The following is a 13,740-nucleotide window of genomic DNA, read 5'->3' on the forward strand; positions in this document are numbered from 1 at the left end:
AGAAAAAATAGCCCCAACTCTCCATAATATAGGCTCAGGAACAGATTCCTTTAGTAAGACTCCTAAAGCACAATAAGTAAAATCAATAATTAATATGGAATCAAACTAAAAAGTTTCTTCACAGCAAAGGAAACAATTAAGAACATGAACAGGGAATCTTCAGAATGGGAGAAAATCTTTACCACCTGCACCTCAGATAGAGCCCTTAATCTCCAGGATATACAAAGCACTCAAAAAACTTAACACTAAAAAAAACAAATAACCTAATCACTAAATGGACAAAGGAAATGAATAGACACTTCACAGAAGAAGAAACATGACTGGTTAAAAAATGTTCAACATCTCTAGCATTTAGATATATGCAAATTAAAACTACATTGAAATTTCATCTCTCTCCAGTCAGAATGGCAATTATCAAGAACACAAGTAACAATAATGTTGGTGATGATGTGGGGAAAAAAGATTCACTCTACAACTTGGGACTGCAAATTGGTTCAACTACTCTGGAAATTTCCCAGAAAAACTTGGAATGGAACCATCATTTGACCCAGTAATCCCAATCCTCAGTTTACACCCAAAGGACTTAAAATTAGCATATTACAGTGACACAGCCACATCAATGTTTATAGCAGCTCAATTCACACCACCAACCTGTGCTGAGAGCCACAGCCAGTAGGAATGGCCCCTGTCATTTTGCCAGAAGTAATGGTTGAGAGGAGAGCCATTAAGATGATGATATTAAGCTGTCTATAATTGCTGTGACTGGATGATGTTGGATTGAAACAGGCTGTGTTTTCAATTGTATATTAGACCTTTAATGTCCGCCTTGGGGGCCTGCTACTTTGGAGTTCCTGTTGAGTTCTGGGGTTCCGAGAGTGAGTGCACGCAGCCCAGTGGTGTTCCGGGAGAGTTCCCGGGAGGAGTTCCGGTTGGTGTGTGGGGTGTTGCTGGGAGTGTGCGTGGAGTGCTGTGGGAGTTCGGAAATAAAGTTTGTTCCTGCTTGAGTGGCTCGTGATTTGTGCCCAGCCAGACTGCGGCAAACCTAGGTGCCCTTTAACAGATGCATGGATAAAAAAAAAATGTGGTATATATAAATAATGGAATATTACTCAGCTATAAAGAAGAATGAAATTATGGCATTTGTCAGTAAGTAGATGGAACTGGAGACTATGCTAAGTGAAATAAGCCATCCCCCAAAATCAAAGGCTGAATATTATCTCTGATATGTGAATGCTAACCCATAACACAGGAGGGTAAGGAGGGGAAGTATAGAAGCTCATTGTATAAAACAAAGGGTAATGAAGGGAAGGGAGAGGGAATAGGAAAGACAGTAGAATGAATTGGACATAACTTTCCTATACTCATACATAATGACACAAATAATATAACTCTATATCATGTTCAACCACAAGAATAGGATCAAAATTGTAATGGGTCGCACCCCATATATGTATAATTTGTCAAAATACACCGTACTGTCATGTACATCTAAAAACAACAAATGAAGTTTTTTTTAAAAAGATATGTTGTATCTATCCTGCCATGTAGGTATAGTTCCCTGCCTAGTAACAATGTTTTGGTCAATACATGGTGGTCTCATTAGACGATATTACCAAGTGATACTGTAGCCAGTTAGTTTGTGGAATTTTTAAGTATACTCTATGATGTTTGCACAGTGACAAAATCACCTAATATCATGTTTATCAGGACATACCCCTATCAATAAGTGACACGTGATTATACTTCAGTTAGCATCAATAAATACAGGAGAAATTCAGTGTAACGTGGTGGGTATGTACTGTTTTAACTGGTTTAAGGAGAAGGGGAGATGAGTTGGTCTTTGAAAACCTGTATACTTAAGTTACAATTCAATTAATTAATTCTACTTTTATATTATAATATAAATGAATAGAGAAATATCTCAATCAATCACCCAAGGCTATCAAAATTCAGTAAATTTCATATTCTCTATATATCTAAACCCATTTTCAATCTACTATTCTTTTTCCCTCATTTACAAAAAAAATTGGTTAAAATTTATATTTAGTGTTTGTTTTAAAGATTCTGAAGATATTTCAGAGACAATGAAAACCTAAATTCCAGGTAAGCTTAATAATTTTTTTGAGGTAGGCCATAATCAGAATCATCTAAAAAGAAAAAAAAAATAAAGCAAATGAGGTTAAAGATGATTGTAAAGCTGATAACAATTAAAATAAAATGCATTAAAATAGTAAATTTTAGAAGTCATAGAATAGCAATGTTCCTTTTCAAGAGAAATTATGTTCATGAATAAAATCCTGAGGGTAGCATTGTCTTTTTCTCTTTGCAGGAAACCCTGCTTTTTCAAACACTTAAGTTCTCTATGGGAAAATTAGGCTAGTTAGTTCAATGCTAGGATCGCAGCCTAAACTCCATGTGCTTCCTTTTAACCTTTTTTTTTTTTAAGATGGGGGGGGGAGAGAGAAAGAGAGAGAGAGAGATTTTTAATATTTATTTTTCAGTTTTCGATGGACATAACATCTTTATTTTATTTTTATCTGGTGCTGAGGATGGAACCCAGCGCCCGGCGCATGCCAGGCGAGCACATTACCACTTGAGCCACATCCCCAGCCCTTCCTTTTAACCTTTTTACTGAAAATTCAAGGGGAAAAAAATCATTCCTCTAAATTCTTCCATGTTCATTTACCTCACCTCAACTCATTGCCAGAATCTTTAATGAAAGGATTCACAAAAATGGAATGAAGAATTAGCACTTCTATGAATACACAGATTCACAGCATAAAATTAGCTAGCCCCCCACCCCCCCAAAAAAAGCAAGCAAATCAAAATAAGACTGTAGAGACCAGGATTTTACTTGATACTACTTTTAACTGAATCTACTACAATTGTAACTTTATTGTCCTGAGGGTGACCTTGTATCTTTTATATCTATAACACTATCTGAAATACACTAGAAGAATCAAAGGCAATTAAGTCCATTCAGATTTATGACATGTGGGCTGGGGATGTAACTTAGCAGAACGCTTCCCCTGCATGTGCAAAACCCTGGGTTCATTTCCCAGCACTGCCCCCGCCCCCCAAAAATTCAGATTTAGACACATAAAGTGATTAAAGAAATAATTACCAAGGAGAAAGGATTAAGTATTACATTTTTAAGAATATGAGTTCCTTAAACTTCCATATGATATTTACTGTTACCAACTGACATCCTAGGGGCCTAAGAGTGTGGTTTCTCCTCTAAAAGTCAAGTCTTGAACCCCGGCTTCAAATTTCTTGTTGCTCAAACTCATTACCAGGGCGACTCTTCATAGTTTTCAGCCGATATCATGCTCAACCTCATGATGACTTTTTAAAAAATAGAAATGTCACACAGTGTGTGGTTAAGGATGTGGACTACAGACAGACTAACTGGGTTGAAAATGGGGTTCCACACTTGTGGACTACATAGCATTAAATAAAGGTGCCAATTATAAATTTGTTGTATCTCAACTCCAAATCCACCTTGCTTTGAGACACTAGAACTGCACCTTGTCAACACATTTTTTTTTTTTAATAGTTCAAACAATGACAGGCCGTGTTAGTAGTAAAGAAAGGAGTTGCTTCTTCAGATTCTATGTTAGTGTGCTTGGGATCTTGCACCTTGACTGCTATCAATGTAAAAGAAACAGTTACAAGAATCCTTCTGTGAGTTTTGCAAGAAACTTAGTGGATAACCCTTCCCTTTGCCCAATGGCTTTGACCAAATCTGGCCCATGGTGCCCCAGCAGATTTCCCCACCTTCCAGTGGGCCCCCATCATTGACTAAGCTCTGCTCAGTGTTGGGATAAAGGGAGGGCATGCTCACTCATTCCTTCCTTTCTTGGGTTCTATCTCCATCCTGGAGGATAGTCCTTGTATATCATTCTCTTCTTTTTGTAGTTAAGCTGATTTTGCCACATAAATGATTCTTTAACTTCTTTATTCCTTTATTATTTTCCCTGTTCAAATTACCAAAATGGTCTTCTGTCTCTGAATGGACATCAACTGATAAGAATGTCTATAAAATGTAGATACCTCTTTGATTTCTTTTGAGGATTAAAGAGTTTATAAAGTTTTCAAATAATGCTCATTCACTAAGTCATCATGGACATATAGCACAGAAAAGAACCCATGAACCCCTGACAGAACATTCTGTAAACATACAGCTTCTTATGTAGCAGTATAAAGAAGAGCATTTTCAAAACCCCTGCTCAGAAACTATCTACGTTATATTGACTTCATTCTCTAAATCTCTAGAATTATAATAGCTATTTGTTTATACCTCTGTTCTAACTCTATGTATTATAGGACACTATTAAATCAAAGTGTTGTTATCCAATAAACAAGTTTCCTTATGTAATTTTAAAGTAAATTTTATTATGTATAGTTAAGCCAATAAAAAGTTATGGGATACATAGTAGTAAATCAATTACTATGGTAATCAACTTAACATATCTATCATCTCATATTGTTAACCTTCTCTCTGTGTGTGTTTGTTTGTGTTTGTGTATTAACCCATTATTCCCAAGTTTTCAATTTTGTGACTATTTCACCAAAATTAAAACAGGTGCATTAAAATAGGTTGGAAATCATACATATATATTAATCAATATTATTATTATTATTATTCTAGTCTTGCCATATAATTATATTACACGTTATATAATTATGTATTATAAACTAAATTTAAATTTTTATGAACATTCCACATTTGGGCTATGGGACAAAAGAGGCTAATAGCAAAATCAGTTAAATCTATTCATTTAGCAGGAATCCCAAATGTAGTTCAATTGTATTAACTAAGGTCCACATATTATATGTTATCACTATTGACTTCTTTATTATACACATCTGCTATTTTGTATCCTTTTAACTACATATCCCCATTCTTCTTCCCTAGCCTCATAATTACTATTCTATTCCCTCTCTCTCTCTCTGAACACACACACACACACACAAATATATATAAATATATGACTTTTATAGTTTCCACATATAAGGAAGATCATGCAATACTTTTCTTTCAGTCTGGCTTATTTCACTTAATACAATGTATTCCATTTTCATTCACATTATGGGATGAATAATATGCTATTTTGTACTAACCCACCACAATTTATAAACTCCTCTGTTGATGGACATCTAGATTGTTTTCATCTCTTGGTTATTACAAATAATGCTACAGTGAGCTGATGATATAGCTATTTTTATAATGTGATGATTCTTTTTCCTTCAGGTGTATACCCAGAAGAAGGATTATTAGGTCTTAATTTATTTAAGAACCTCCATATGATTTTCCCTTATAAGACCACCAATCTATATTCTCAACAGCAGTGTGCTAGGGTTTCCTTTCCTCACATTCTCACAAGCATTTGCTATCTGTTGACTCTTTGACGGTAATCATCCTAACAAGTATAGGGTGGTATTTTGTGGTGATTTTGATTTGCATTTCTGTGATGATTAATAATATTGAGCACTCTTTCATACATTATTGGCCATTTTTGTCGTCTTTGGAGAAATGTCTATTCAGGTCTCTTGAACTTTTTAAATTGGATTGTGTCTCTGTTATTGGGTTCAATGAGTTCTTCATAAATTTCCACTATCCACCTCTTTTTAGGTATAGAGTTTACAAATATTTTTTCCAAATCTGCTGGTTACTGTTTTGTTTTGTTGGTTATTTTTGCTGCAGTTGCTTTTTACTTTTACTTAGTAGCATTATTTGTTTCCCCTTTTGCAGTCTGAATGTGTGGCAAGGTATCCAAAATCATTAACAAAGTCAATGTCAAGGAGCTCTCTGCCTACATTGTATTCTAGGAATTTAAGGATTTCAGGTCTTACAATTCAGCCATTTATTCATTTGAGTGGATCTTTGTGGATTGTATAAGATCAGGATTATTTTCATTCTTTGGCATGTGAAAGTCCAATTTTTCTAGCAGGACTTACTAAAGGGACTGCCCCTTCCACATGGTGTTTGGTTCCTGTTATGATTTAGATATGAGGTGTCGTCCAAAAGCTCACGTGTGAGACAATGCAACAGAGTTTAGAGGTGAAATGATTGGGTTATCAGAGCCTTAATCTAATTAGTGCATTAATCCCTTGACAGGATTAAATGGGTGACAACTATAGGCAAGTAGGCTGTGGCTAGAGAAGATGGGTCCTTAGGGGTAGGCCCTTGGGGTACACATTTTGTGTATGGTAAGGGGAGCTCTCTCTCTGCTTCTTAGTGACCACGTCTGAGCTCCCTTCCTCCAGCACTACTCTTCTGCCATGATAGTCCACCACATCTCAGACACAGAGCAATGGAGTCAGTCATGTATGGACTGAAACCTCAGAAATTGCAAGCTCCAAATAACTTTTCCTCCTCTAAAATTGTTCTTGTCAGTTCTTTTGGTCATGGAAGTGAAAAAGGTGATTAAAATAGTACCCCTGTCAAAAATTAACTAAATGTATGTGTTTGGTTTTATTTAAACACCACATTTTACTGTTTACTGAATCTTTTGTAGAAAGTAGACGTTCACAAAGGTTTTCAGTGGGTCAAAGAACAACTGAATCAAACCAACATATCAAACTCTACAGTGCCTAAGATTTTTCATATCATTATGATCTATGTCCTACAAGGATCATAGAAGGAGTCTGTTTTTGTTCAATTCTGTGTCACTGTGACCAAAAAACTTACAAGACTTATTTAGAACATGAAACATTTATTTTGGCTCATGGTTTCAGAGTTTCAGTCCATGTTCAGCCAATCACATAGCTCAGGCCCAAGGTGAGGCAAAACATCACGGTAGAAGGGTATGGTGGAGGAAAGCAGCTCAAGGTATGGCAAACAGGATGCAGAGAGGACAAGATATAAACTTTAAAGTCATAACCCTAGTGATCTAAAGCCTGCAGCCACATCTTACTTACCTACAGTTACTGCCCTGTTAGCGCATATCATTAGATTGATCCATGAATCTAATATTTCACCTCTGAAAATTCTTGCTCCATCTCACACATGAGTTATGGGGGACACCTTACATCTGAACCCTAACAAAGTCTTTCCAACCCTGTGCTCTAGCACATTTAAGAAATATGTCCATGCCTCTCCACTATTTGGACTGAATATTATCTTGCATTTCACGTTGAGTAAATGTCTTTGCAAAAGCTTATCTACCACAGACACCCTTTTTTTCTTCTTTATTAAATTTTCAGAATGCTAGAATAACTTTAGAATAATTTAAGTAGAATGAAGAATGAATCATCTGCCCTTGAAAAGGAAAAACTAAAAGAAGTCTATCAAAGATTTAACCATATACAGAGCTAGGTATGATCTATAGCTTATGGCCATAAAACTATTTATTTACTGGGGCACTAGTATTGAAAGAACATTCTTGAGAATTGTGTAGTCCTCTGCTGTGGGTTATATTGGAATGGCAATTGTTTAGACTATGTGTCAGTAGCATGTCATCAAGAGCTTTAGCTAAAAAATATTTATAATACATTCTCCTGTAAAATTTACCTTATTATAAGAAAAATATAAGATTTACCCCCTTAAAAATTTTAAGTGTATTATACATTGTTGTTGGGTGTAACTACAATATTCTATAGACTTCTAGATTTTACTAATCTTGAAGGTCTGAAACTTTATGCCTATTGATTACTAAATTTATTCCCTCTTTCCAATAGTCCTAATTACTTCCATTCTATTCTTTGATTCTATGAATTTTGATCCTTTAAAATATTTCATCTAAGTGGTAGCATACAGCACTCATCTTTCTGTGCCTGGCTGTACTACATACTTATTCTTGCTTTGGGGTCCTATCTTGCATTCATTTTAATTTTTTTTACTCCAAGAGCAAAACTGAATGTTATAGCAGTGCCTTTATTCATCGGTACTGGTTTTAGGCTTATCTGGTTTGCTCTCCCTGGCATCCTTTGGTTGGCATTTGCATCCTGTAGTTGTTTCAGTTCTGACTATCTTCATTAAACAACACTCATTTGAGCAGTATGCATTTACATTCAGAAAGCAAATATGTACACATAAATATCAGTTGAATGAGTCAGTGATTTCACTCATAATTGGCTTCACCAACTCTATTAGGGCACTCAGGTGTAAAAATCACAGACCTTACTGGATGAAATACAGCTCATGTTCTCTCCTGATGCAAATCCAGCTTCCAATAGAGATCAAGAGGATAAAAACCTTTCCTCCCCTTTCAACCACTGAATGGAAGTCATAACTATTTCAGCAGCACTAGTTTTTAAATAGACTGAAAGTGAAGCAGCTTGATAAGAAGCCAGATCATAGGACCCCTTGCTGGTTCTATCATGGGTGTCCTGCTTCCAGTATAAATGCAAGGCTGCTGCTCAAAGCCAGTTTGGAAGTGGAGAAGCCATCCCTAGGCCAGGTAAGGCCTTCAATAGCTTTCGTTCCAGGACAGGGTCTGGGGAGGTCTCAGGCTGTTCTCCCCCACAGATATAATAATGAACTGTCTGTTGGACCAGGACATTTTAAATTATCCCTTCCCTTTCTCTAAATTTCAAAATGGAGATACTACAATTGCCTATTGGTCATATTTGCAAAAAGGGTAAGATATTTTCTTATTTGTAAAATCATTAATTATTCGGGAAAAATTCATGCAATTTTTGTCTAATTACATTTACACTCTACCCAACTGATTTGATGTTTGGTGTGACGTACACATGAGTGCATTCTAAGTTAGTTTAAGAAGAGGTGTCCCATAAGCAAGAACAAGTCCTCTTAGAAATAGGCCAAGGTCAGCTTTAGTTATTACTTAAAATTTTTACCCACACTTTGGCTTGTCAGAACTCGGAAAATGATACCCCAAACTACTTTAAATTCAAGAATACTAAGAAGGCATCAGAGTCAGGAAGGTGACTCAGGTCTTTTCTGAATGTAGGTCATAAAACCCTCCCTCCAGAGACCCTACCTGATAACCAGGGGAAGAAATGCTACAGAGTGGCCAAAAGATCCTAAATAGGGGGTGGGGTGGTGGCTCAGTGGTAGAGCACTTGCCCAGCATGTGTGAGGCACTGGGTTTGATTCTCAGCACCACATGTAAATGAATAAAATAAAGGTCCATTGATAAGTAAATAGATATATTTAAAAAAAAAAACTAAAGAGATGAGTCTTACTTTGTCCCCCCCAATTACATAACCCATTACCATGGGATCATACCCTTTTGTCCAGTCACATTGTTACAAGGCTGTCAATTCTACATCAAACTTCAGCATAAAAATAGAAAGCTAGGCCTTTGGGTTTTTCTTTCTGAAGGCTACCGTATCACATAAAACTAATTAAAAAAAACTTTTATGTTTCTCTCATTAGCTTTCTTTTGTTATAGTAGTGCAGGCTGTGATCCTTGCGTTGGGTGAGGAAAGGTACTTATCATACCATCATGCTTCCCACACTTTCAGTTACACTCTTCAACACCAACTTGAATGCCTTTCCGTCATTCCCATTCTGATGATGTAGTATTTGATCAGAAAACCGAAAATTTTTTGTTGAACACAGAAACAAGGTAATGCTGATTGACCCTTTAAAACTCATATCCTTAAGCAAATCATTACATCTGCTTCTTTGCATTCTCTGGTATCTATCAAAGCCACATATATGCACAAAGCTCAGAAAGGTTTTCTGTGCATGTAGGATATATATTTTGAACAAAGTAAATGCACATTAATACAAGGTATCACACAGAATTCTATAACCTATGAAATATGCATTTAATTAAGTAGCTTCAATTATAAACACTATTCATGATTGCTAAATTTTGAAATCATCCTACCCATCAATGTATACATGAATAAAGAAAATGTGGTATATATACACAATAATATACTTTTCATCCATAAAAAAGAATGACATCCTATTTGCAGAAAAATGGATTAAACTGGAAGTCAATATGTTAAATGAACTATTCCAGATACAGAAAGATAAATGCTGTACGGTTATCCGCATATGAGGATTTTCAAAATAGTTGATCAAAATATATAACAATAATGACTAGGGACTGAGAATGGTGAGAGTGAGGAGCATAGAGAAAGGTTAGATAATCAGCACCAAAATTCAAATTAGTAAATTCTGATGATCTATGGCACTGTGGGGTGACTATCATTCACAATAAACTGATAAATTCTATGAATTACAAAAAGAGAGTAGCTTGAAGTCTCCAAACACAAATTAATGGTTAGGAGATAGAAACATTAATTACCCTGATTTGATCAGCACATATTGTATATGTGGATTGAAATGCTGCAATTGTATCATGCAGATAGAATTCTAAGTTGTTAAGCAAAAATTCTTTAAAAAGATAGGGAAATGTTAACTATGCAGATTGGATCCTATACACTATATACATCTATCAAATTTTACCACTGCTCCCTATAAATTTGTACAAAAAGTTTTTTTAAAGCAAAAATTTTAAAAAGCTTCTCTAACCCAGGTCTCAAAACAGAATTTTGCGCTGTCTTTCCTCATCAGTGTCCTTAGCTCCTGTAAGCACACAATCCTTCCACTCACTAAGTAGGTTGTTTAAGGAAACATAACTTACTGTTTAACACAACCTGCCTGATTTTCACATGCAAATATTTCTGCTTACAGGGATAAAGAGAAATGTAGTGGGACAACTTTCAAGCCACATTCTTATTAAGCCCCAGGGGCAGAGATGGTCAGAGAGAAACATCAATTAGTATTAGAATTACAAAGTTACTGGAGACACAGTGTACTCCCAGAATCTAAATAAAAATTGAATGTCCAAATACCTATCTGACTATTTTGGACCCATTTTCTTTAATGACAGTCTTTCTTTCCCTTAATTGAAATTCTTTACCAAAAAAACAAAACAAAACAAAACAAAATTAAAGAATTAGCCAAATTCCATCTGCTATTTGAAAATATTATGTTTTGAATACAGCAAAGAATTTTAGGGTCAAGTTTTAAGATTTTGGCTGGCTTTAAGCCATTTGTTTAAATACCTGGGAGATTTTGAAATACGAATTTCATTACAGGTTCATTTAAAGTACAAAATACAATTAATGGAAAAGTGAATTTTTATAGGAGTATCTTTAAAACATGCAAAATAATTATAATTCTTCATAATTTTAATAATTAAAAATCTTCATGTGACAATTTTAGCTATAAGATTAGAATCTATATTATTAGCCTTCTATAGTATTAAAAGAGAGATTTAAGTAGTAGACAGTGATATAATGTTTCCTTCTTTTACAAAATGTATGTTTTAAGTGTTAAAGACATACAATATACTATACATCCTGTATTAAGTATTATTGACTCTAACATATTTAATATTTTGATATCAAGGAGGCCTATTGAATTCTATGCTTAAAATTTCAATAATCACAAGAGAAAACTTACCTTTATTTTGTATGCTGCCCCCTGGGAGTGACTTATGTGAAACTTCACATTCCTGGGATACACTGATGTCATCTATAGCAACAGAAGCATTTGATGACAAAACAGTGGCTTCTAAAATTAACTATAAGCATAGAAAACTAAAATTAGTAAAAATACATCATGAAGGTAAAGACTTACAATCATATTTCCTTGTAGAAAGGAATTCATTTGCCCATCCCATCTTCCAATCTAATTTTAGAAAATCATTTTGACCAGAATATTTAAATTATAATTTTATTATGTCATAACTCCTTCACCAGCATCTTATATAACCTTAATACCTTACCTAACCTGGTTTCAATTAAAAGTCGTAACATTTATCAGGAGTGAAGGACTCTCTTCCATTGGAGCCATTAAGAGTCATATGCATTTAAAATGAGCTCTTTGGGGTAATCAACTATGAGGTTTTACAACTCAATTTAATTGAGATAGGAATTCATTTATAATGGGTCTGCTGGAGTTAGTGATTCATTTACATATCAGAATATTTAAATATGAGTATGTATTATGTATACATATACAGAAACATACTTAGTGTGGTAAAGCACACAATCAATAACCACATACAGTGGTTAATCATATTCATTTGCTAAAGCACTCAGAAGCAACTATTTAAGTTTAATTTATTCTAACACTCTGAATAATTGCTGATATAATTTGTTTTCTTCTTGTTAATCACTCACATTATTATGTTGTTATTCTCCCACAAAAAAAAATTAGGAAAGAAGAAATGAGGGAGGGAGAAAACAAAAAACAAATTATTTCTGGAGCCCAAGGACCTGAGTGGCAGACCATCAGTCCAGACACAGCTGGTAGGTCCATCTCCATCTTATCAATTTGCTTGTGTTGGGGCTCAGGAGATACTACCCCAAAATGCAGCACCATGGAGGTCACTCTGCCCTTCCCTTGCCTTACTGTGGAAGAGTAGATCAAAAAGGAACTCTATGATCCACTTCTCTTCTTATAAAAGACCCCCACGTGAAAATAGTACTGTCCCACACCTAGAGAAATGGAGTCCCACACAGAGAGGTCCAGAGAATCAAACAAACAGGCCTTGCCCTATTCCCTCCAATTTATTATCACTAGATCATACTTTTTTTTTTTTATCCCATCCAACTTCTTTGTAATTTTCCATTCTTCACTGAACCTAAACATAAAAAATATAGTAAATTTTACCTGGGTCTTAATTTCTAGAGGCCCATGTCAAATAAAGCTTAATGTTTTCTTTTTCTGTTGTTAATCTGTCTCTTGTTATAAAGATACCAACTAGGATCCTTGTGATGGACAAGGGAAGGTATTACTTTTCTCTCCTACACTTGGCATAATAAGTTAACAACTGGTAAGTGCTGTAGAGGAGTTCAGTATAAGACACTAAGAGAAGCAAAGAAAAACACTCTAATGTTTCTGCCAAGAATATGGTGAGGCATGGGGGAATGGTGGAGAGGCAACACTAAGCCTCAGTTATAATAGTTGAAGATTTTTCCTCAAGGAACTGAGGTAACAGCCCAAGCAAAAGCAAGGAGATATGAAAGTGCTGGGTGTGTTTAGAAAACTAATTGGGTACTTTCAGGGGTATAGGATTTTAAGAGAATAACCACTTAATTGGATAACAGATTAAAAGGATCAATTGTATGAGTTGGCAAAGCCCAAGCATTGATTCAAAAAATAAATAGCTCAGACTGCAAACATTTCAGCCCGTTTCTCAGCGTTTGTCCCAGATACTCAGAGGTATAAACAGAAAAATCTCTGCAGAGATGTTTGCTTCAATGTTGGCTTTGATAGCAAATGACTAGAAACAAAAGCAAATCCATAAATAAATGGTGAGATAGACTTTGGAAACACTTCCCACTAAAAAAACATACTGACAGGTTATAATTTCACCATTAATTTAAATAATCAAAGTTTTAAAAGAAAAATGGCTGTTAACTCTTACAAATGTACAGCTGTACATAATCATCGTCTTGTGATTCCAAAATCACCTTGGCTATTCCTACTTTTTCTTGCTTATTTTAACCAACCTGATCCTTTTGAGTTGTGACCAAAGGCAATTATCTTTGGGAACTATGATATCAGTGAACAATAAGTGAGAAAGAGGTTGTTTGGAAGAGATGTTTCAACCATAGATGCAGAAAAAGTAAACACTTCATTTTATATAAGATTTTCAAGGTAATTTGAGAATTTCAATTTCAAACTAAATGAAACTGTGTTTCCCTTTTAAAGCGATCTTTCAGGAACTTAATTTTTGTTTTATCCAATTATTTACCTGTCTAAAAAAAGCAAAATGATTTCTTGCTTTCATAAACCAC

General features: G+C 35.0%; 1 protein-coding gene across 1 annotated transcript in view; it reads right to left on the reverse strand.

Annotated features, from left to right (window-relative positions):
* Malrd1 (MAM and LDL receptor class A domain containing 1) overlaps window positions 1-13,740 on the reverse strand; it is a 670,952-nt gene that overhangs the window by 552,018 nt on the left and 105,194 nt on the right. The window contains exon 14 of the mRNA XM_046423053.1: window positions 11,396-11,516. Coding sequence (XP_046279009.1) covers window positions 11,396-11,516 — 121 coding nt within the window. The remainder of the gene's footprint in view (window positions 1-11,395; window positions 11,517-13,740) is intronic.

This window comes from Marmota monax, unplaced genomic scaffold, assembly GCF_021218885.2.
Source record: "Marmota monax isolate L192 unplaced genomic scaffold, Marmota_monax_Labrador192_F-V1.1 WCK01_AAM20220418_F8-fsc00098, whole genome shotgun sequence".
Classification (NCBI taxonomy): Eukaryota; Metazoa; Chordata; class Mammalia; order Rodentia; family Sciuridae; genus Marmota; species Marmota monax.